We start from the raw sequence: 25,499 nt of genomic DNA on the forward strand, positions 1-25,499 counted from the left end.
TTGTTTGGGAAGATAGGTGTCCACAAGAAAAATCTTTCCTTAAATAGAAGTCCACACTATGGAAAAGTTTCAAAGCCAGTCATGTATGTACACGTTTTTTTCTCTGGATAGAAATTGGGTGTTTGGACTGTGTGACTTGAAAGGGTGAGATTCCGTTTAGGGCAATACCTCTGAAAGGTTTTCATTTAGCTGTATTTATTTTCTCAATAAGGTTTCACCATAAATGATATTATTCAGAGAAGAAAACAATTTGTGTGAAAATGGAACAACTGGGAATCGCTGATGTGAATTTATCTGAAGTTTGATAAGAAATGTTCCATTAAGCCCTCTGCTGTGGCAATGGTCTTGTTTACAACTAAGCAATTTGGCTTCCAGAGGGAGTTTTCATAGCTTGTACATAAATTATGGGTCAGATCCACAACTGGGTCAGATCCTCAAATTGAGTTAGCCCCATTGGACTCAGTAGAGCTATACCAATTTACATACGCTTAGAATCTGGCTCTGTTGTTGTATCTTTCTATGCACTTACTAAATGGAGCTTCCAATTCTGTAGAAATGCATCTCTTACTAAAATATTTACCCAGAATTCATTCAGCTTTAACAGTTCTTCTGTTGTTTTGTGTTCCTTTGCAGCTTCCTTTGGTCTCTACTTCCCCAGGAAAGAGTACACTGAGAATGTCTACATTGATCAGCCGGCAGGGACGCCGCTAGTGCACATCCGTGCCTTGAGGGATTCACATGGGGAGGTGGCCCACTTTCAGCTGTGCCAGCATCTCCTTATTCCTCGTGTTGGATCCTATGAAAATCATTGGTTTCAAATCAGAGAAAAAACAGGGCTTCTCTACCTCAATAAGAGTCTAGATCGAGGAGACTTTGATATCCTGTGTAAGTCTGACATCCCGTTGCAATGGCTAGAGTTGAAGCCAAGTGCTTCCATCTAATGGGATTTATCCAGCAGCATATGAGTAGCAACCCAATATTTAGGGATCATATTGGAAGAACTATTTACTTGTTTTAAATGAATTTTTGGATCGACAAGAACCTTCAGATAGACACAATGGTATTAGAGTCAATGAACATTAAGGCCGAGAAGAAATTAAATTAGATGTCAAACGGTACTGTTTCATCAGGAAAGTTTTTCCATTTTAACTAAATCAATATAATGAACCTAGACTGGACCCCTAAAGAAGACACTTACATTTTTTTAAACTTGCAAGTTTATCTTAAGTTGCTAATTTACCCACAAGTTATACCCATTTCTGCATTGGCTAAAACAGTTTGTGTTTCTGCAACAGTTCACGCAGATTGATTTTAATTAAATTAGTGCAATTTTTCTAATATAAGCAACATCTTTAACTACAAAGACCCAGATGCCAGAACCACTTTTTGTATGAGGTAGTAAATAATTTTGGGAGGAGGGGGTTAAGTGATGCCTATTTATTTTGCTTCAGATTGAAGTTTTTTGTTTTATTGGGAAGAACCACGTACCACTGAACTAGTATGAATTATTATTATTATGAATTATTTCCATCATCCTCCAGCATTTAATAGACAGAACCTATTTCTTGGTGGTTTTGCTCCCTAAGGAAATTAGATAGCATTAGATGAGGGAGGAGGAAGTGGTGTAAGGAATTAATGTCATAGCACTCCTCAAATGGCCTTTACTGTTGGATCAGTTTCACAGATTGGTAGTGTTCCACTGTAGGGTCGTCTGAAGCAATAGGAGAATCTGTAAGAGCCATATTTTCCAAATTAGTCTCTAATTTTGGGTGCGTTGGTCTAACTTCAAACATGTGGGGCCTTTTTTTTTTTTTTTTTTTAAGAGGTGCCAAATGTCAGTTACTGTCGCTCATCTACCTGGCTAGATGTAGAATAATGGTTGATGGAAGGAAATTATTAAGAGGAATGTTTGCTTGTTTCTTTGTCAATTGTTTCTTTTTTTCTGTTCTTGCAGTTGGAAGAAACTGGGTGTCACTGCCAAAGGTGACACTTCATGTCTTCCTTTCATCCCAGCCCTTCCAAGGGAAGCAATGCGAGTCCCCCACTTTTACGTCGGTGCATCTCTCCATCATCAATGCCACTGCACCAGCCTGCAATGCTCTAACATCAAGGGAGCTTTGCTTCTCAGAAATGGATCTCTCCTTTCACATCAAGGAGAATAAACCACCTGGCACATTTCATCAGCTTCAGTTACCCCCAATACATCACCTGTGCCAGAATGTCAGCATTTCCTACAAATTACTAACAGGTAAAACTGGAGGTAAACTACTCAGACACCGGTCATATTAATGAGATTTTTGATAGAGCAGATACTCACTGAGGATCTCTCTTCTGTTGGATATTCTGCACTGGTCCCACACAAGTCCTTTAGGCTTCCTCATGTGCCTGTTGCCCCTTATATAGCTCCTTCACCTTCCTCCATATCTCTTCTTAGATTAATTTTCATAATAGAGTGAAATTCTTCCCTTTGTTATACTGATGCAACCCAAATGGATTCATTGGGATCACACCAGTATGTCAAGGAGGAGAACAATCAAATACCACTAACAAGAAAGGATTTTCCCAGTTTATGCTCTGTATGTGTTGTTTCAGTTGAAGCGCTGCCTTTTCACTACAATGAGAGCACCACAGGGGTGAGTGTTGTGCGGCGTTTGGATCGGGAAGAAAGAGAGAGGTATGAGCTGATCGCCAAGTGTACAGTGAGAGAAGGCTCCAAGGTGATGCAGGTCGAGGTGCCCTTCCTGGTGAATGTGTTAGATGAAGATGACTCTGCCCCCTTCCTTCCCAATGGCACTAGTACGACCGATGCTGTTGTGGAGTTCAACAGAAAAGAGGTAGAGTTTTCTTCTGCTTGGTCTCTGAGATGGAAATGCTGTGGGTTAGGCATGGAAACTTCAGGCCTTGTATGTCAGCTCCCAGCATCATATGCACTAGTTTACTATACAGTCCATAGAGCTCTGACTGCATAATAATAATAATAATAATATGAAGAATGTGATGACCATCTCCAATGAACTAGTAATTATCTAGTGGTCATTTAAGACCGATTTCACTGTGTGTGTCTATCCGCCTATACATTACCTACAAAAAACTATGTAAAAATATAATTTAGGTGGCAAAGTCAATCACTGAGAAGTTAAGAAATGCGAGATTTACAGCTGTCCATGTAACCATAATTCTTCCTTCTTTGACCATCGGCACTGACTGAGGTCTGGGTTCTGTGGAAAACAATACTATGTGATTGCGTAATTAAAGACTGTACCATAATACACGCACGCAAGGAGGAACTATGTTAAAGGCTTGCTGCAAACAAAGGAGATGTGAGAGCTTCACAAATAAAAGATTTCAGGAATCTTTTGAAATGGAAGGTCTTAGGGAATCTAAATATGGGCGGGGGTTAGACGGGACAGATGCTACCAGCTCCTCGTATAATGTGTATGTGTGAATATATATTGATATTTCTTTTCTTCCTTTTGATTTATAATGGGATTTAAAGAGGCACCTGTCTGCTGTCTTCGGCATCTTTGCGGTTCTTTAAAGAAACAAATACGATCAGAACAAAACCAGCATCAAACTCCTGGGAAAACTCCACCCTCAGCACTAAGGCCTGGTATACACTTACCTTAAAATTAAGCGGCAGTTGACGGGAGTTACGCAAGCTACGCAGAGTAGCTTGCATAACTCCCGTCTATTTCTTATCTTCCATTGTGAGCCACTTGAGGGGGTGGTTTTAACAAGTCGACTTCTGGATCGATTGAGCGGGTCTTCACTGATTGCTCAATCGATCCGGATAGATCGATCTGATGGCAGTGAATTTGCCACCATCAGTGAAGATGTACCCTAACTTACTTTCCCCACCAACCCTCTCTCCCATCCTACATAAACAGTTGTCCCTATTAGGCCTCATCTTTCCTCAGATACTCAAGCAAATGACGGCTCTTGCAGCCTTTGCTGAAGGTTAACAATGCCAGAGTATTTAGGAACCAAGTGTAGGATCTTTTTCTATAGCTAAAGGCTACTCACTGACAACCCTTTACCACCTACATCCTCTCTGTACTCCACGCTGCCCCTCCTGCTACAGTGAATAGAGTCCAGCTTGAAAGTAGGCAGAACTCATTTCTATTATGGATTTATAGGTGAAAACCAAGATACGTATATATAAACTAGTAGAACAGCATTCAGCTGGGGCTTTCTCTGGGAAAAGAAACACTCACAGAATCTTTAATAGGTTGTTGTTATGTTTGAGACATTCCAATATGCATTCAGCATAAGCTATGCATGAAATTCCAGCAAGTACTCAGTCACTTCCCTCCAGAGATTTCTCTGTCTAATTGTATTTCTTTAATAGCTGTATTGGTTGCCCTTGGAACTAAACTGGATTTTGCATGTCTTTATTCTGGGAAAAAAGCTTACAATTTTGGATGTTTGCTGCCACCTACAGGCTAGACATATCAATGACACGGACCAATGGGCGTAACTGAAAAATGGAATTCCCATCCCATGGGAAATTCTGAGACTTTGAAATTTCAGTTCTTCTCAAATCAGGATGAAAAGTAGAAATCTCAGTATTTTTCATGCAATGAAATATTCATAAAAGGTTTGTGTCGACTTTAATATAATGTATGCTATAGTTGAAGCAAACAGATAATTTTCTTTTGAAAACCTTGACAAAATCGATGTATTCTCATGAAACATTTTGATCTAATGAATTCAGCATTTTCCAGAAGAAAAGCTTTCTGCTGGAAAACTTTCAAACAGCTCTAATAATTAGTATATTCAAACTTGAAGGAGAAAGGATTTTCATGGGAATCCCAATGGCCAGTGGAATAATACTATACCAAATGAATTTGAGGCCTATTGCAAGGTAATCAGAAATCCAACGTAGAGCCAATAAAGAGAAATCTAGTGGAATGGATACAAGACTGGGAGGCCAGACCATCTGACATCTGGTCATGGTTCTGTCACGAACTCTCTGTGGGGCCTTGGTTAAGTCGCTTGGCCTCTGTTTCTTCTTCCCTGTCTTTAAAATGGGGATGTGCTGCTCACCTGCTTCACAAAAATTATTGAGGATTATTTTTTAATATAAAATTTGATGACGTCAGGTATGAAGTCCTGTTACTTTCTACCTTCAAAAGTTCCAGATTACATTTGAGCACAGCCAGGGGCTAAGGGAGAAAAATCTTTCTCTGCTACCCTGGCCATTATCTATAAATTAGGGATTAACAATTTAAAAAAATCCCACAACACATAGCAGAGAATAAAGTGCAGGTCTCAGAGAGTGGAGACTGTACACTACATGGGCCACATCCTCTTGTGTGTTCCAGCCCTTCTTGCCATTTGCACAGCCACATCTGGCCAGCTGAGAATTCATGCCACCCTGACCTTCTAAGAGGTTGGGGGCTGGTGCAGAGCCATCCAGAAAATGAGGATCAGTAACTGGTTCCCTGAGGACCCCCTCTCTTCCTCCACACCCTGCTGACCTGAGCAGAAAATGTGGTGATGGTTCACCACACACCGGGTTCGTGTTCAGTCTCCTTAATAGTCAGTGCCACATTTTTTCACTTGGCTTGTCATTCTGTGCATCACCTCATGTTTATTTAGTGATGAACCCTAGTTGCAAAGTCTGTGGTTATTGAGACCACTAGTGGGGATTGCTGGAATCAGATATGCTGTTCGTTCTTAGGCCTCAAAACGACTATTGCTACAGTAATTTTGCAACCCACTGGCTTTATGAAATGCTGTTACGAAGCTCATCTGTCTCCAAATAGGTAGAAAGCAGTAGTTTCAGTCCTTGCTCTTTCTGTCAAAGACCTACAAAGACTTTGAATGGAAGTGGATTTCTACAGAATGTCAGGGAGCTTTCTGTGGACAGGATTTTGGTCTCCAAATTGTATCAGACAGTAAACCAGAAATATATCTGGAAAACAACTAGCGTGGCAATCTTGATGTTTTTTCTCTGTATTTTCTATGATTTTCTTCTAGGGAACTGTCCTAGCCACACTCACTGTATGTGATGCAGACACCACACCTATTTTCCCCATTGAAAGCAGCAGAAAGAAGTACACAGGCACCATCATCACAACTGATCCGTGGATTAGCGAGACATTTCGGGTAGAGCACATCTTCCACGAGATCCATTTCAGCCCAAATGGCAGCCAAGTGAGGGGAACACTTCATGAATACAGTAAGGTCTTTTCCTTCTAACAGAGTGAAATGGCTTGTTTATAATTGACCGATATTGTATTTGACTTTTCCGTGCATCTTGAAAATACCAGGCATATGAAAAATGAGACAGAAAATCCCAGTATCAGAACAGAAATTTGGGACTTAAAGGGGGGACTGTGATACTACATTCTTTCCTCCTACAACACAATGACTGTATAGGAATAATGACAGTTGCATTATGTGTTGATTAGCCAAGAGAGGTTTTGATTATATTGCATTTCAGAATGTAATTGTAAGCTGGATGGCAAACATCTCTCCTATACTACATGGGGGAGAAACTGAGACCTTTTGAAAAATTTCATGGAAAAAACAGAGAGAGGCCCACCCACTCCCTCTAGAATAGCTAATAGCCAGAGGAGTAGGGCACTCGCCTCCATCTCCCAGGATACATCTACCCAGCAAAAACCAAAAATAAATAAATAAAACCCCCAGCAGAGAGTCCCGGGGCTTGGGTCACTTGACTTGTGCTCACGCTGCTGGGCAAAAAATAGCAGTGTAGATGTTTGGGGTCATGCTGAAACCTAGCGAGGTTGGAGGGTCTCAGAGCCCGGTCTCCAGGCCAAGCCTGAAAGTCTATGCTCCTATTTTTAGCTCTTCAGCATGAGCCCCATGCGTCTGAGTCAGTTGACCTGGGCTCTGAGAGTCACTGCTGCTGGTCTTTTTTTGCTGTGTAGATGTATTGCCACATCCCGGGTGAGAGCCCTAACCAAGTCATTGGCTATTCTGTGGTGGGTCTCTCTCATTTTGACCAGAGATTCCTTCCTTGATATGTGAAACTTTCCTTTGAAAAGTTTTGATTTTGATGAATCCACGTTTTCCTTCGAAGCACCATTTTGTCAAAACATTTCGGACCAGCTCTAGTCGTGACATATCTTTAGACAGTTTTCATTGTATGAAATGGGAATATCTCTATATTTCTAGTTTTAATTCACTTTTTAATTCAGTTTTAATTTAACTCCCTGTATGTACTAGTATGCCATGAGTCTGTACCTAAAGAATAGATTGGATATTTATAGTTTGGTTAGGATTTTGCGCTGCCTTAAAAATACATCTACGCATGTGAAAAGTCAATCTTCTCTTTTGCAGAATTGGTGCTGAATAAAAATATTTCAGTCACAGAGAACCGTTCCTTCCAGTTGGACGTTTTGGTGAATGACACGGAGTTTCATGGCCCTGAAAGATCTCTGATGCTCCACTTCAATGTCTCCATTTTCCCCGTCAGCATTCAGTTTCCTAATGTGACTTACCAGTTCACAGTGAACAGAAACGCTGAACGTTTTGCACATGTAAGGACTGTTTTAATTGCTTTTGATTTTGGCATTGTTGAAGATAAACCTTTTAAAAGTGAGACAACTTAGAAGCTTAATGTGTACATAAAAGGTAACCTCCAGGATTTCAGAAATGTTCAGAAATACCACATGACACTGAAAATCTGCTCTGACTCTGAGGCGATGTTACCCAGTGGATAGATCCCTGAGCTAGGATTCAGGAAAACCTAGGTGGTCATATTGACTCTGCCGCTGGCCTGCAAGTCACTTCACCTCTCTGTGCCTCATTTTCCCCATTTGTAAAATGGAAATAAGGAGATACTTACTGTTGTGTGTATTACAGAACCCCGTTTTGCTAGGTGCTATACGAACACATAGTGAGAGACATTCCCTGCCTCAGAGTTTATGAACTAAATAACAAAGCATTGTGATCCTCTGGGTCACTGTCACTCTTCTGTGTGATCACTGCATAGAAGAATTTGTATTGCTTGCCAACATCCAATCTCTGTGGCTCTAGAAATTAGCACCATCTAGAAACTAATCTAGCAGAGAAGTTTTAGCTGGTTGTATCCTGATATGACATCAAGTCTGAGTCTTTGAAATGAAACATGGTACTTCTGAAAATGAGCCATGTCTTAAAAAATGCTTCCAAGCTTGGCTTCATCCTCCCTGAACCTGTTCCCTGCCGAAGTTTGAAATAGATAGTGTCAGCATTTTCACTTCTTTCCACAGAAGCAAAAAGATAGATTCTACCTGTCAGGTGGTCATTGCAACCTCCCTCTAGGTGGGCTTCTCCTGATTCGCCTAGCTCCCTTGTACGGATATGGCGGAATTTCCAGTTGACAGGCCAAGCACCTGTCCTTGGTGTATGGCCTAGCACTTGAGCTGGAGGCTCCCTTAGAAGTCAGAGATGTGAGGATGTGTTTTCCAATGTGCATATAGTGCCACCCAAAGCCTTGTCAGATACTAAATGGAAGTGAGGTATTGTAATGCGTAAAGTGAATATGACCCTGTCACGGTTACTAGGTGAATTGCACCTCTGACCTCTCCTAGTCTTGTGGAGCTCACCCCTTCCAGGTCTCAGCCTCTAGCCATCGCCTGGCTCAGTGGGGGGAGAGCAGGAAACGGGCCCACAGACACACACCCCAGTGGGGCACTGCTGCTGACAATGGGGGGAAAGTGGGGGAGAGCGGCACATGGGCCAGCAGACCCGCCACACGTCGCAGGGCCCTGCCAACGGGCACGGGGGGTGGGAGGCGGGGAAGTGTCAATGTAAGTATGGCCTCTGGGCACCGGACAGCCATGATACGCCACTGCCTTACAAGGAGAATTTCTTTCATTCTTAAGCCTCTATTTAACCAAGGAGAAGAATGAAAAAGGAAAGCTAGATACATTATCTGGCTTTAAATTTAATTTTGATCTGAATTTAGTGCTCACAGAATGTGCCGCTGGATTGGCAGCTTTTGAGACTGCAGAACAGGCACCACAGGTGATAGTCAATAAGACGTCCTAGTCTGTGGGCACCAGTGACCATCGCTAACAAGGAGAGGGTAATTTCAATCACCAAGCCCATTCAGTCACTGGTCTTTTTAAGAAGAGTGCCACCAAAAGTGCACACTCTGGTGGTTGGCCTTGTATGTGGTGATGGTTCTTTTTGTTTGGTGCTTGAGGTTTTCTCATCTAGTTTTGCAGACTCTGATCCATGAGAAACTCGAACACAAATGCTGTTGCCCATCTGGTGCTTTTTGTAAAGAAGCACCATACTTTTAGTTTTACATTTGCTTTTGTGATGCCAGATTGTGACCCTCTTACTCTCAGTGGTGTGCCTTTACTCTCACTAGCAGCTCTGTTGAAACCAATGGGGCTATTCAGGGGAGTAACTGCTTAGTTATGTGAATAAGGTGTTCCCAATCTGGCTGTTAATAGCTAGAGATGAACCTGAGCCACACATATCTGCATATTGATCCAAACTACCCCTAAATCCCGAGACTTTCTTTTCTGTGGTACTAGCTTGGGCTTATCTCAGTTAAAAATCACTGTTCTCAGGCATAACAAATTAGACATCAACACAGAAAGGCAATGTGTGGAACCTGCAGACTTTTCATTTTGCTGGAACCATTGAACATTCTGCATTTTAAATGGAATTATCCTATTCTAATCTCAGCAGCTTAATTTCCTGTCATGTAACTGTCTAGTTTCACTAGATGGCAGTAGTAAGAGAGAAATGTTCCTGAGATGAAGAGCTCTGTGTCTGTGGAAGCTGGGTCTTTTTGTGCTTGCTGAATGCTAATTCCCAAAGAGATTCTGTTCTGATGCTTGACGGGGGGGCGGAATTAAAGCCATACTGGCTCTGGGAATAGCTTTCTCAGTCAGTGAGGTATTATCCTCTCACTTCTGAGAGGTGGATTTGAAGGTGCAGTGTTGTCTGAAGTCAACAGCTTAGTTCCTAGAGAATGGCACTCCATGTTATCAAAGCATTATGCATAATTAACTATAATTAGCCTGAGCGGTGAGGAAACGGAGCCAAACTAATATGAAGGCTGAAACACCTCTCGCTCGAAGGAAAACATGACTGCATGTTAACCTAGGGGCTGATGCCATTTGTCCATTTTAGCAGCCAGAGTAACAGGAGCACGGCCTGACAGCAACCTGTGCACCAAATGGCATTTAGCTTTCAAAGACCTGTCCACATTTACTCAGGCCAATCATGAAAAATAGAGGCTGAGATTTTCAAAGGAGCCCATGGGAGTTGGGTATCCAAATCCCACGGAAATTCAATGGAAGGGGGCATCATAATGCATTACCCAAATTTTCATAAGATTACCAGTTTTGTACCTCTCTAGATTAATTTTTCCCTTCCCATCATTTCTGAAAACCAAGATATTGGTGTTTTAATTGAGGCTTGTCTTTTAACACCCATCCTGCTCCTTGCTTGATTCCTTCCCTGGTATTGGTTCACATCATTGCTGATTACTTACCTATTTTCTGAATAGGTAGCAGCATGCCCCTCAATAAGAGGGGAATAAGAGAAGTGCTGACTGTTTCTGCAGGAATCCAATAAGGCTGCACTGCAGTATGTTTAAAGGTCACCAATGTTTCCATTAGACTAATTTTTATAGTGGAGTAGTCAATGGGGCTGTAACATCCGGGAAGGAACCATGCAGATAGAAATGGCTTCTTTTTCTTTGACCAAGTACCTTCTTTGTTGCTTCCCCTCTGTATGGTGAAGAGGAGTGCAAAGCTGCTGTGAGGCTGCACTGGCTGTGAAGGAGGCTTCTTCATCCCCTAATGATCTACATGGCCTTTGCCATTCCCTTCACAGGAAATCTCTGTGGCTGACAGGCTGTGTGGAGAAGGTGGGAATGGCTTGATGGTGGGAGCAGCAGAGAGGGAACAGACAGTGTTCCCCCCCTACACAGGCTAGAGGCCATATAATAACTGTGGTTAATGTTGCTTGAAGCATTAATTTTCTCCTCTGCACTGTGGAATCACTATCGTAGAGATTACAAAACTAAGCCTGTGGCAGTACAACACGGCATCTGGTGTGCTGTCACTGCTAAGGGACTTCATTCTGGAAGGGGACCTTGTGTCCAGCTAGGGTTTTGAGAACAATCTCAGCCTTAACTCTTTCTCCCCACCCCCCGCTTGTTTCCTTGCCAGTTCCATGGTGCAGTGGAGGGGGAAGGCAGCCCACATCATAAGCAGCCCAGCTTTTGGAATATATTTTTTTCTCTCTACGCATTCTTCTGCCAAAAAGAAACACATGGCCTCAAGTGATGTGAATGGAAATAAAGAAAGGCACAAGCAATTAAATGGGACCTTCCTATAATAAGATGCACTTCTAGAATTGCTGGGGCTTCACTAATTTGAATCCAAGGATGACAATTCACCTCAGGAAATGAATTTACTTAGATTTATAAAAAATGCTAACAGCAGCATTTATCTGTGCACTCTAGGCACACCTGTTATAACTTTAAAACGCATCTTAAGTGTTTTAAATTTAAGATGACCCACCACAATCTCCTTCCACCCGTGCCATTACAGTTCTCCCCATAAACAAAGCAAATGCTGTACTGGGCCTGATTCAAATCTCATTGAAATCATGGAAAGACTTAAATGGGTTTTGGATCAGACACTATATGAATTGGACAGGATATCAGGATTTACTTTCCTTCATTACTTAGTTAAATAGTTTCAGAATGAAGAGTGCTCTAGTCTATATTCTTCTCCAGGCAGAAGCTCCAACAGGACAAATTTATTCCCTGTTTTCATTGTAGAAGACTGTGCTTAACCGCCATCAGCAAATGGAAGATGAGGTTTTCCTTTCTTTAAAGATTTTCTGATACTTCTGTTGGCCAGAAAAATCTGACCATAATATTGTGCCACTCATATCTAAGCAGTGAATAATTAGAATATTGGAATAGTGTTTGTGTAATTGCTTTCCATTAACTTTCTGTCTTCCTTCATTAAGAATGCCATCTCTGTAGTTTTTGAGCTAATTGCTGCTTTATCCTTGCTCCACAAAGATGTTTTACTCTAATTTGAAGTTTGAACCTCTTGAGAATGAAGTTTGGGGTTGCGCAACTTTTGGAAATCTTTGAATTTTCCTAGAATTAAAAAAAAAAAGTTATTTATCACCTACCAACTATTGCCCTAAGATCAGATAACTTATTTCTGTTATAATCTTTCTCCTGAGTGGTAGAAAATTTGGCCCTTTAGATCTTCTTGATATATAGTTGTTCCTAGAGACTACTACTGAGATTAGGGCTCCTTTCTTCTAAGTAGCATGCCCAGATGTCCCGATTTTATAGGGACAGTCCCGATATTCGGGGCTTTGTCTTATGTAGGCGCCTGTTACCCTCCAGCTCCCCCCCCCCCATCCCAATTTTGCACAATTGCTATCTGGTCTCCCTAGTTCTAAGGCACCCTTAAAAACACTTGTAGCCCCTGAGCCAAAGAGCTTGCAATCTAAATAGACAGAAAGGTGGGAGGGGAAACAGAGCTGTTAAGTGGCTTGACGCTAGTCATGGAGCAGGTTAGTGGCAGAGTTGGGAATAAATCCAGATCTTTTGATTCCCATTCCTGTTTGAAAGGCTCTTCATTATGTGCACACTAAAGCTAATTACACAGTTGCTTCAAGCCGGTGTAGAGTTTTCACATTTACCTATTTGCTCATATATACAGCAGGGATGCTTGTCAAGTCTGGCTTTGAAATAGCTAACTTCATTATATCTCTTCGGAACTGTGACTACAAACACGGGTTTCTTTTACTCCCTCTAAAAAGACCAACAGAAAAGGAATAAAAAAATTGCTTTTTGGCCACATAGCAATTTTTAAAAACAAAAGTAAGTCATCTGGAAAACATAATAATAATTATGCGGATTCTGCTTCATTTTTAGTGTGTGTGCAATGCCATACTTTCAATTCTTAGGTCATCAATAAAGTCATCCTAGTTTAGTAGAGCAATGAAAAGAAAGTCTCCATGAAGTTTCCACAAGGGTGGGGCAATAAATGAAGGGAAGCGAAGGGAAGGGGAAATTATTTATTTATTTTTGTGCCACATTGAGTAACAGCTAATTTAGACTCCATCATTTTATATGCATAGTTGGGATTATGTTTCCAATGTGCATTATTTTGCATTTATCAACAGTGAATTTCATTTTCCATTTTGTTGCCCAGTCACCCAGTTTTATGAGATGCCTTTGTAACTCTTCGCAGTCTGCTTTGGATACCATTTTGTTATTGTTGTTCGTGATCTTTTTGTTGTTGTTTGAGCCCAGATAGGTAAAATCTGCATCGAAAACTGTATGAAGTTCTGTGGAGTAAACATCACCTACAGGTTGCTGTCCTCCAATGCCAGCTGCTATGCTGTAGGGATACTTCAGGGCCGAGAGGACAAGTATGGAAGTCTCTATGTGAATGATTCCTCTGTGCTACACAGACCTGAATGCAAAGAAATACAATACACCGTTGTAGCCACAGAAAAGCAGAGTAAGAAGCATGCCAAAACCCAGCTCACTCTTGTGTTGGAAGGAACAAGTGAGTACTTGAGGTGAAGGGGAGGGAGGGTTGTTGTCAGTCCTTCCTTCCCTGGCTTTTTCCTTCCCATCACTTGCAATTCTGTTGATTTAGAATGAATCACTTGTGTGACAGATAGGGCAAGGGGAGAACAGGCGCTCTGAACCAAAAAGATTAAGCAATTGAGTCAACTGATTACATACAGTGTTATGCTATAAAAGTATCTCGGGTAAGATCTTTTATGAAAGCCAGTTACACACTGGTGATCAAAATCATTGTGAAATGTCTATTTTAACACTGTATGAGAAATTATGGATACTTACTGATATTATGCTTTAAAGTCTGTGACCAAATAAAGGAAGAAACAGATTTTGTCCCAGATGGGAGTGAAGACAGCTATCTCCCTGTCTCTAATGTAAATTAATCATTATGGAACCAAAACAATGGAAGCCCCCTTGACATACAAGTCAACAGGAGGAGGGGAAGGCAAAGGAGAAGAACAGTAAGGGGTCATCCTGACTTTGGGGACAAAACAGTGAATTTTAGGAAATATAAAGAAAAGCAAAAAGCCATTTTAGCATCCATCACTTGGGGGGCAAAGGGAACAGCAGCCTCTGATTCTCTGAGTGGTGGATCCTCCAATCTGAGGGGCTGGGGATGCCTATAGCTTTACGTAAGTGAAGAAGCTGCTTAGGCAAAAGGCTGTAGCTTGCTTAAGTAAAGTCTTAGTCACTAAAAGGCATGTGCTGTTTTGTTTGTTTTGTTAGTTACCAGACCTCTCTCTGTTTCTCTTGCTTAAAATCATGTAAATCTGTGTTCTTTATTATTAAACTTTAAGCTTACTTTTCCTATAAACCACCTCTGCGCTGTTATGCTAAAGTAAAGGTTGTGCATCCACCATCAGGCTGGTGTGTATTCTGTCCCTTTGGAGACAGCAGACTTGGTAATTTCTGTGAGTGTCCAGTGAGAGGGACTGGACACTGCAGAGGGAGATGTCTCTGGGGAATTCGGTACTGGGATTCACTGATTGTCACCTGCAAGACAAGGTCTAGACCAGTGTTTCTCAATTTCTTTCCACTCACAGAACCCTTGCGCGCCCATGACATGTCCTTGGAACCCTTGCACGACCATGCCATACCCTCGGAACCCTTGCCCGCCCATGCCATACCGTCCGCTGAAAAGTCATGGAAATCTTCCTCTTTTCAGCAGCGCGGTGTTTGCTTGATTCGGCGGTGCGCTTTCAGGGCCGTTTTTGGTGGCCCCATCAGCTGTTTGGCGGTGCGCAAGCAGCTGTTCGGCAGCCCCATCAGCTGATCGGCAGCGCACGAACAACTGCTCGGCGGCCCTATCAGCTGATCAGTGGTGCGTGAACAGCTGCTTGGTGGCACCGGATTTTTCTCACATTCGGAGGCGCGGTACAGTTTCTTCGCGGAACCCTTCCGTTCAGCCCACGGAACTCTAGGGTTCCGCGGAACACCATTTGAGAACCACTGGTCTAGACTGACAGAATTTCAAGGAGTTTACTGGCATGGCAGGGAGCTGTCACACAGGTTTAAGCATCAGCAAAACTCTGTCTTGCTGAGGCTGAGGGTAAGACAGTGGCTTACAGTTCTGGGCTCCCTGAGGAGAGCTTTACAACTTGTTATAGCTGGGTTTATCAGTGTTAATTTTTAAGTAAGTACATTGTTAGAGCTGTTCATACACCGGTGAAATTAACAACAGAAATAAGCCAGAACCACCGAATTTGGCTTGGATCCCAAAGTTTGGGTGTTTAGATTAGGGGTTTTGGTTCAGACTCCTCTCAAATTAGCGTTTCTAGCGGATGTGTGAGGGTAGATACCGTGTTAGGTATAAAAGGAGATTCATCAAATGCAGTTCCTTATATTATAAACCATGATTAGCTTTGTAAGAATCTACTTTTTGTGTGTTCTCTACAGTGTATTTCATATACATGTATCACTCTTCAATTTTGTCATTGCAAGCCATTTTCTTGTCAGACACACCATTCTCTTTATTCATCCTCTAAATACACATGCAGAACACAGGCTATAAAGATTTAGGCTTTGGCATAGAGTTGAACACATGCTCTGACAAGGGACAGTAAATTAGCCATTTAGCATCCTCTTAATATTCACTGCAGTGCATATGTAGCAACAGACACTGCAGTCCTTCGCTCTCCTGGTCTGAAGCTTAAAACAACAAAATGTTAGAAGAACAGCACCAGAGGCACTGAAGTTATGTTAGATGCTTCTCATTTTGTTGTTCATACTTGAATCGTTGTCAGGCTGCTTAAAAATAGGCAAGGGAAGATACACAAACAGAAGGACTAGACAGCATGGTAGCACATGTGGTCTATATTAGGGTTAAGTTCTCTTCCATTTGTTTCTTTTTCTGTACTTTCCACTTATTTAATTTTGTTTGTCCTTATGGTAGCCTCAAATTATGTAACCCGTGACACTGCTGCACAAAGTTGTCGGTGTGAATTCAAATGGGCTTGTTTACCACCACCATCCATTTTTATCGTATCTGTTTTTGCTGGTTTAGTCATTTTACCCAGCGTTTGTCTAGTACTTAATATGATACTGTACTTGGTTCATTGTAGCAAAAGTATCAAGGGTTCATACCTCACAGAAAAGGGAAAATTCGTTCAAGTAAAATGCTGTAACAACACCCTGGCTCACAAGAGTAGGTTGGGACTATACTGCAACCCACCAAACCATTAAGTGCTCTCTAAGAGCTTTGTCTGTGCAGAACAGTTAGCTCCCAGCAATTGATTGCCCCTGTTCCTTTGAGTCATGTAATAATGTGACTGCAGAGATTGTTTTGAGGCAGGTTGGGGAAATGGACATAGAGGATCAGTAGTGCTATTCCTCCTGCCAGAGTTTTGTGCTAGTTGCAATCAGAACCTCTCCATGCCACCTGCTGTTTGCTGGCCAAGTGTTGCACCAAGCCAAATACCAAGGGTCATGCCTTCATCAGCTGTTTTTTTTTTTTTTCTGAATCCATTGTTTGTATAATAATAGGTATGTTAGTGCATCGTGTTGCTCTTCTGTAATTCAAACCATTATGCCCAGCAGTCAGAGAGGACAATACTGCCAACAGCACCCCTTTGATACTGCATGGGAAGAATGTACATAACTGGGGTCCCTTCAGTCTTCCTTCTACATTTATTGAGGGAAAGGTCCTCAAAGTTGTGTTCTCTCATTTTTAATCTCGAAAAAGGAATTTCTCCTTTTCTGAGACCAACTGCCTTGCACGTGTATTCACCTTTATTGACACCACATGCTCTTTTGCTTCCGTTCCATGCAGTTATAAAGAAAGAAGAGGACTGTCGTGAATCTTGTGCCGTTAGTAAGCATCGTGATGAATGTGAAGAGTGTCATGGTTTAGGAGTGCTAACAGGAAAATGCCAGTGGAGACAGGGAAGTGGAAAAGGTACACACTTACGCTGCATAATCGGCTAGATTGTCATCTGATGTTAAATTGGCATAGCTCCATTGACTGCAGTGGAACTGTGCTGTTCTATTCCAGCTGAAGAGCTATCCCAGTGTATTAAACTACTCAGAACCTATGGTATAAATAATGCACAAATTAAACCTGGAGAAGGGAGGAGAGCAGAGCTAAGGGGAAGTCAGCATTATTAATCCAGTCCCTGGAGCCTATCCATCACAGCACCTGCAGGTACCAAACTAGCGATCACTGGGAGTCCAGAGGAGAATATGGCTTGTGTCATGCAAGGTAACCCCTTGCAATCATGAACTGAGTTAGGAACGGCTCAAGTTCTATAAAACCCCATCATTAATGTGACCCAGCAGATACTGGCTGGTACAACTGAGGTCTCCGTTTGAAATGGTTATCCAAAACATAAATTTGTGCTCTGTAACACTTAATACGTATTGCTTATGTGACAAATGATGGGACTCTTATGTACTCCATAGCAAACTTGATGCTTTACTCTTGCCCTTCTATTAGTATCACAATTTCCTTCCAACTATTGTAAACCTTATGTTCAATCACAGGCTTCTGAAAATATGTTTAAAGAGAGATCGTCGGTTTTAAAAGCCACACTTCATACTCAGAACGTTTCACCTACCTTTGTTGCAAATACCACCAACGTTCACCATAATAGAAACTGATGGCATACAAAGGGCTGTCAAATGCACAATTCAGATAAACTGAAAACCTATGAAACACGCATTCTTCCTGATCGCCTTCGGTTATCATCATTTTGCATGTTACTTGTCAAATCAGCAGGTAGAGAATATGTAGACAGAAGTGCGATTATCTTTTTTTTTTTTTTTTTAAACTGACAGTGTCCTCTGTGCCTCAGTGTGTCAACATGCACCAAGAGAATGCAATGATCTTCTCTTGATAGCATTGTGGTATTTGGACTGTTGTGTGCTTGTATGTTCACAGGAATCACCACAAATTACTCTACCTGCACCCCCAGCATCAAGACTTGTCCAGATGGCACCTGTGATGTTATAGAAAACAAAGATCCATCCGTGTGCCCCCAAGATTGCACAAGTATGGAGTGTTTTAACATTAATATAAAATATAATACATATAATATAGAAAATAATAATTTCTATGTTAAAACTGTGCAATATTTGTCCAAGTTCTACTTTTCTGTTTCCCGGTCCTTTTTAAAACAGTGCATACATTAAACACAAAAATCTATATTACAATGTTATAGCTGATGTTTGAACTGTGCAAAGGCTAGGCAGTTTAGGATCTGGGCTCAGTTTTGCTCCTTTTGGAGTCAGTAGTCAAACTCCTGTTGAATTCACTAAGAGCAAGATCAGGTCCCTGATTTTCTCAAGACTTGTCTAAACTGGACTTTAGCCTGCATTAGCTCGGGGGCAAATTCTAATGTTTGGAGGCACCAGCATGTTGCACACTAACTGGCCCATGTGGATCCTCCTGGCATTCATTAGGGAACTTTTAGTGCATGCTGATTGGATCTACTGGACTAGTTAGTGTGCAACACGCTGGGGCATGTTAGAATTTACACCCCAACTGATGCAGCCTAAGGCATAGTGAAGACAAGACCTCGGTAAATCTAATGCTGCTTGTGCACAAAATATGTACTTTAAATACTTAGTGATCATAGATATTTTATTATAATCATCTGAAAAAATATTCACTGGTGATAAGTGGAATCAGCTGTCATTTTACATGCAGCAAACCATGTGTTAGAGGCTGCTTCACTACAAATCTGTAATGTTCAACATATGTAGTGTCAGATGGTTTGCTTGACAGAAGGCTGAAAGAAATGGAAACTTATTAGACAAGAGAAACAGGCAAGTAACACAAGCTTTCAAGATGTTATGTGTGTTAACGCATAAATGGAGAATGTTGTTATGAGTTTGAGCCATTCAGGACATGGGGTTGGTGCTCACAGCCAATATGTTTGCAGATGACAAATGAGTGCATCTCAGGAGTTCAGATGTTCTGACAAGTACCATTATCTCAGCTTTTAGCGGCAGAAGGCATTTCTTGGGCAATAGCAAACAACATGTAGTAAAATCCTGGATGTTATAATACCAAGTATGCCGTGTATATAAAGACAGCTTCTAAAATATTTATTTTTATCATTCATCTGTCATTTTGATAGATAGGCGCTTAAATCCCCAAAGTTACACATGCGTGTGCACCCATATGCCACAATTACATATGCTACTTGCAATGGGACTTCTAAAACAATTGACGTTGTCGCCATCAAACACAGGCAACCTAATTATGTATTAAATAAGACACCTCATTACAGTATGTAATTACTTTAACTAGAGTAGATAATAATAAATGATAGGGTTTGTTTTTTTTTGTCAGGGCTGGCTGTGCCATGTAAATCCTGCTAATTGGTTTTGAAGGATTTTAACAGGACCAACCATTGCAGGGTTCAGCTGAGAGATTAGGTTCTACAGAACCTGAACTTTAAAGAAAATTAGGGACCTATGTTTCAATCATGTTTACTTACCTTTGCCTTCAGTAGCAGACTGACCACCCAACATGCTCTGCTCCCATCTAAACTGCAGTGTTTGTTTTCTGATCTTCCAGATGGTCATTCCCACATCTTCCAGCTTTGGGGAGAGGTATTGGATAAGGGCCACTAGTGAGGTCCTATGTAGTCTGCAAGGATGCTGAATTCCAGTAGCACTTTCCCCCTACAAATTAGAGGATTCCCTCATGTCATTGACCAAAAGGTCCTGTTCCCCAATTTTAGAGCGCATTGCTTTATCCACCCATTCTCCACCACAGAGACAGCTGCATTCCCTTATGGAAAATCCCTCTAGGATTTAGTAGAAAATGATAACTTTTCTTGAGGATTTTTTTTATCCTCCAACAAAACTTAATAGAAAATTATATCCCTGGTATAGAATTCTATAGGGTGGTTTAAAAATATAACTATAGATGTGATCTCATTCTCCATTTTAATTCCTGCAACTTTTAGAGGAATCGCCATAGAACCAGATTAAAATTTCTATAGAACACAATTGATGTAATTCTATTAAATTTTAGGAATGTAAGGCACAATGTAGATGAAAAATGCTATTACTACTGATAGTTTCTGTATGGAAACAAGTTTTAAAGATTTCCATATGATGGTTTCAAAAGTAGGGCCTGATTCTGCCAAGAACTCTGCCAATTTGAAATCTGGCTAGTTTTACACATCGTTTTTCACACTTGGACACAGTTTTTCACACTTCCAAACAGTGTGTCCTTATACTAAATAATAGCTTATACCACACAATCAGACATTCATTTCCAGAGTTTTTAGTGCTTTTCTATAGTGCCTTTTGCTAGAATATGGCAAAACACTTTGCAAAAGTGGTTAAGTATCATTATCTCCATTTTAAAATGGGGAAATTGCTCTAACCACTAGACTGCTGTCTCCACGTACATAGAACACAAAACAGTCACAGAGCAGCAGTGGGAGAGAAAAATTAAACTAAATAGATAAGAGAAGATTTTTCAAGGAAGATTTTGGAGATCTGAAAAGACAGAGGGTATGTCTTCGCTGATGGTGGCAAACTTACTGCCGTCAGACCCATTTATCCGGATTGATTGAGCGGTCAGTGAAGACCTGCTCAGTCGATCCAGAAATCGACATGTTTAAACCACCTTTTCAAGGTGCGTAGTGCTACGTTGACAGGAACACATTTCCCATTGGCACAGTACAGTGAAGACGCCACGTAAAAGAGGAATTACAAAGTCAATGGGAGTTATGCAAGTAACTCTGTAGCTTGGTTAACTCCCATCGACTGCCACCAAATTTCAGGTAAGTAGACCTGGCCAGAGAGAGGTCAGGTGTTAGATGATGGATTGGAAGTGACAATAAACATTAGATAATGGATATACATATTCAACATTTAAAGGGCATTTAAAATAAAGTACATATCCACCCCCTGTATGCATACAAAGTGAAGACGTAATCCAAAATAAACTCTACTTGTCCTACACCCACTTTGTCTATCATATGTAAGTCTATAAACCAAGCTCTTCTATAACAGCAGTAATTGCTAATCAGACCAGTTAGCCCAGAACTAGTGTTCAAGCACTCTGAGTTCCCCTAATTTCTTTACATTAAACCCCAAGAGACCTTTTGTCCATTTTTTTCACCTATCTTCATTTTTACCACTTAATCTGAGCTGCACTGTCAAATTTCAAATGCTCAGTAGGCCAACCCCACAGAAATCCATGAGTGGAATGAGTTACTGAGCTTTGCCTTTTAACTACAGTGTAAGAATTTGCACTTGTGTCTGTGTTTGATTAGATGGAAACATCATTGGTGGTCATGAGAGAGGCTCTTTTGGAATTAAAGCAGGACATGGGATTTGTTACTGCTTCCCAAAACAAAACTGTTACTGTGAGAAAGATGATATTAAGGGTAAGTCTAAAGATTATTTAGCTGGTTTTACAGTCATCTTGCTCTTGTGATACTACCTTTTCCTACTGTATATGATACTCTTGTCTTTGATACATAAAACCATCTAAACTCATTTACACATTGATAGGTAATGTTCACGTTCACGGCCTGCCAGTGTATAAAGCATTAAGAAGGGAGCTCCTGTATTTTGACATTAAAGATTACCCCCTGGATTTTGTCTCTGTGTTCTTGTCAAAGTGTCCCCTTCCATCCAGTGTTGCACAATACATTGGTTGGTTGCCCCAGAGGTGGCTGCATTTCAGTGGAAAGGTAGTTTGGACTTGTGGGCTGAAATTTTTGAAGATGGTTGCGGGATTACTCTCCATTGAACTTGACTGTCTATACCCCCAAATCAGCTTTAAAAATATCAACTACAGAAATCAGAGATGGAAAACGTTGTAGAGGGTGCTGGAATCACCTTATCCCTTCTCCTGTGCATAGGATTGCTACCTTGCTACACCTCTTGCCCTGTTTTCAAAGGAAGGCACAATGGGAGCACCTGCAAAAGGGGAAGCAGTGATTGTTTTCTAATAATCTTCCCTCCTAAGGACTTGTGGCACTGGACAATATATTATCAAGCAAATATCAAAATGGAAAAAACAATACAACAAAGAAACTTCCTTCTGAAAACAGAGAAGAGTTCCCATGTAGGGAAAGGGAGACTTAAGAATACTCATAATATAGTTATACATGGTCCCGCCTCAGGGCAAGGGGATAGACTAGATGGCCTCTCAAGGTTACATCCAGCCCCACATTTCTATGATTCTATAATAATATACACCTCCGGGGGAAGTTTTAGTTGGTGTGGAAGTGGATCTGACATGGGCCTCAAGGGGATCCTGTTTCTGGGTTCAGCAGTGGTGGTAGCTCATGATAAGATGAGTCTCAAAGAAGAGGTCTCCAGTGAAGCCAGTATCTATACTACTAAGGGCTATAGGACTCTGACTAAATCTAGTTTCAGTCTAACAGGCATTTAGGCATGCAGTTACCCACGGAGCTTGGAAAAAATATAGGATTTTGCAGCTGCACTGGGTATATTTGCGAGTATACCACTTCTACCTTTCTTTGAGAATTAGATCCAGGGTTTTAGTGTAGCTTATGAAATGGCTTTGAATTAAGTTTACATTATACCAAAACCTCGAAGATGCTGTTGTGAATGGTAACCAGCTACCAAAGGGGTGTGTGGAAATAGATGAGAAGGGAAACATTGAAAACTAAACCAGCAGAACTGTAATCAATTCCCCCTTTATTCACAGAGCCGCTGTGTGATGACGTGTGCAAGACTGTGATTGCAGGGGCAGTTCTGCTCTCCTTCATTATCTCAGTGCTGCTTTCTTCTTATTTCATCCATCGTTACCACAAGAATTCTCCAAAGCCACCGATTGCCTCAGCAGAGATGACCTTTCGGCGCCCAGCCCAGTCCTACCCCATCAGTTACTCTTCTACAAATGTCCGTCGGCCATCTCTGGACTCTATGGAGAACCAGGTGCCTGTCGACACCTTTAAAATACCGGTAAGCTTTTATTTTACTCTTTTAAACTTCACACTGATTTGGCTTGACTTTCTTGTTTTGCCATGAATTAGGCTTTCTAAGGAAAGTTGTGTGTTGTCTACTGAATATATTATGGTAGTGCCCCAAACCCCCATTTTGATTTGAGGTTGCATTGTACTGGACAAACATTTAAGGTGAAATTTTGGCCCTGTTGACTTCAGCGGGCCTAGGATTTCACCCTTAGTAAGAGAGAGCCTTCCCCCAAAGAAGTTGCTGTCTATGATTCGAATGAAATTGAACAAAAATCACACACATGGAGGGAATAAGACAAAAAATCTAACAAATGCAGAGTAATTAAAAAATGCAGAGTAATTAAACAGATCATAACTTACTGCACAAGCTCACTGCATTCTTTCTTATTATTAACGTCTAAAGTAATGTAACATTCTAAGCATAAGCTAATCCCTTATTCCTTTTGCCGTTGACTTCAGCACAGGGCTAGGCTAATGTCCTGAGGTTAAACTCTGATTGTCAATGTTTGCAGTCTATTTGCTGACCATTATCTCTATCATGAGGATAAACAAATAATAATATAATATCTAGCTCCTAAAACACCCTTTGCTTGTAGATTTCAAAGTAGGCTAGCCTCATTTTACAGGTGGGTAAACTGAGGCACAGAATGCTGACATGACTTGCACAAGACCACCCAGCAGGGACTAGAAATTAGGTCTCCTGAGTCTCAGTCCAGTGGTTGTCACTTGGCAGCACTGCGGGCTCCATTGAATGTAAAATAATACTGTCTAGTGGCGTAAGCACAGAGCTGAGACTTAGGCGTGAGAAGACCTGAGCTCTATTCCTGACTTGAGTGGCAACTGAAGTATTTTCTTGGGCAAGTCACATTATCACGCTACGTCAGTTTATCCATCTGAGACACCGTGGTAACTTTCTGAAGGATTTCAAATTCTTGATGAAAATTGCCATGTACTGCCAATGGAAATATTTATTTATCAAATAGAGAGCAGGAGCCTGATCATCAGAATTGCATGGGCTAACATTCATTCGTACGACACTTCTTCTAGTGCAGTAGTTTGATTGTGAGCTAGCTGCCCTGTGGGATGGAACTAAATAATTGTTCTGATGGAATGAACAATTGGATTCAAGTAAGCTAGTTCCCCGGAAAGTCTACGGCTAATGACTGCACTGCACCTTTAAGTGAGGGTGAATGTATCTGGCTGGCCGAGTGGAAAGGTGCTTTATGACTGGGGACAGAGGGAAGAGGTCAAACTGCTGCAAAAGGGGACGAGGGGCAACGCAGTTAATTCCCTGGCATCCGGGTGGGTGGAAGAGTTTAAAAGGGACAGCCCATGTGGTGAAGGCCCCGTTCACATAGTGCAGGCTGAGACAGCACCCATCATTCCTCCCCGTTAAGTGGTGAAATACCAGGTTTGGTCTAGACCTGCTGTGGGTATTGCGCTAACTGCCCCTTTTTTAGGGGGGCCTGGGAAGGAATTTTTCCCTTTCTCCTTCCCCACAGTGGGTTCAGGGAGGGCTTTGTTCATATGTGGCATGAGGGGAGTTAGGCTATATGTTGCAACTCATTATATAAATGGGCAGATGTCTAGTGCAGGTGCTCCATAAGAAAGGTATTCAGCGATCGGATAAATGGCTTGAGAAAGGACTTGAAAAGGAGATGTTGGTTAAAGGAACGGAGGGAGAGGTTTGAGGCACCTATGATTGGTATGGCAGGGAGCCAACCCCCCTTTCTTATAGCCCACCTTAACCCTCCTGCGAGGCGGGTGAATGGTAAGGTCCCAGCAATGGATTGCCTGGGGTACCTGGATGGAAAAGAGGGGGGAGCTGGCAGAAGCCCGCCGGGGAAGTTTTTGAATAAACCTGCATTGTATGCTTTTATTTGCCGAGTAGTCCCAGACATCTAATAATAAAGTTGCAGCCTGATTAAAACCAAATCATATGTCTCCTCTTCTTCTTTCGGTATATCCGGACAATTGCTTTTATTGCCTAGTACTGTCGTTATTTGGCTACTCCCATTTGCAGCTGTACTATTTGCACTTTCACTGTTAGAATTATGTCATTGTTTTAGTAATATCTTCCAGCATTCACTTGAATTGCACATGCTGAACTGTGGAGCTTGATCACGGGACCTCATTTTAGTACAAGGCTAAATTTTAATTTACATGGTAGGATTCTAGTTAAAGTGGATGGTGGGAGGGGGAAATGTTAATATGCTGGCAGTATTTTATCCCCCAGGCTAAGTGTAGTTGGCCAGAAATTATTGTGTAAATTGCAAACAATCAGAGGGTTATTTTTTTTTTAAAAAAAATCCCTAAGAGAATTCATCCAACAAAAATTACATTAAATGACCTGAACAGCTCCACATCTGGTATATTGAGCTACCTCCGGTACAAGATTTTCCTTGAACATTGGCCTAGAGCACCACATCATAAGTGAAATTAAGGTAATAGAGTTTTAAAGCTTAGTTCAGTGTGGGTTTATTTACATACTTTGGAAGGCTTCCCTACCTCCCCCCCCACTAGTCCTTTAATGC

General features: G+C 41.4%; 1 protein-coding gene across 1 annotated transcript in view; it reads left to right on the top strand.

The window, feature by feature from the left end:
- The window catches only part of RET (ret proto-oncogene), a 118,749-nt gene that overhangs the window by 67,574 nt on the left and 25,676 nt on the right, over positions 1-25,499 (top strand). The window contains exons 2-11 of the mRNA XM_067539938.1: positions 634-885; positions 1,955-2,248; positions 2,593-2,834; positions 5,983-6,184; positions 7,312-7,511; positions 13,274-13,532; positions 16,821-16,946; positions 17,928-18,038; positions 21,289-21,402; positions 22,698-22,954. Of these exons, the coding sequence (XP_067396039.1) occupies positions 634-885; positions 1,955-2,248; positions 2,593-2,834; positions 5,983-6,184; positions 7,312-7,511; positions 13,274-13,532; positions 16,821-16,946; positions 17,928-18,038; positions 21,289-21,402; positions 22,698-22,954 (2,057 nt within the window). The remainder of the gene's footprint in view (positions 1-633; positions 886-1,954; positions 2,249-2,592; positions 2,835-5,982; positions 6,185-7,311; positions 7,512-13,273; positions 13,533-16,820; positions 16,947-17,927; positions 18,039-21,288; positions 21,403-22,697; positions 22,955-25,499) is intronic.

The sequence above is a fragment of the Emydura macquarii genome, unplaced genomic scaffold (genome assembly GCF_026122565.2).
Source record: "Emydura macquarii macquarii isolate MOO-44397 ecotype Brisbane River unplaced genomic scaffold, CSIRO-AGI_Emac_v2 contig_67, whole genome shotgun sequence".
Taxonomy (NCBI): Eukaryota; Metazoa; Chordata; order Testudines; family Chelidae; genus Emydura; species Emydura macquarii.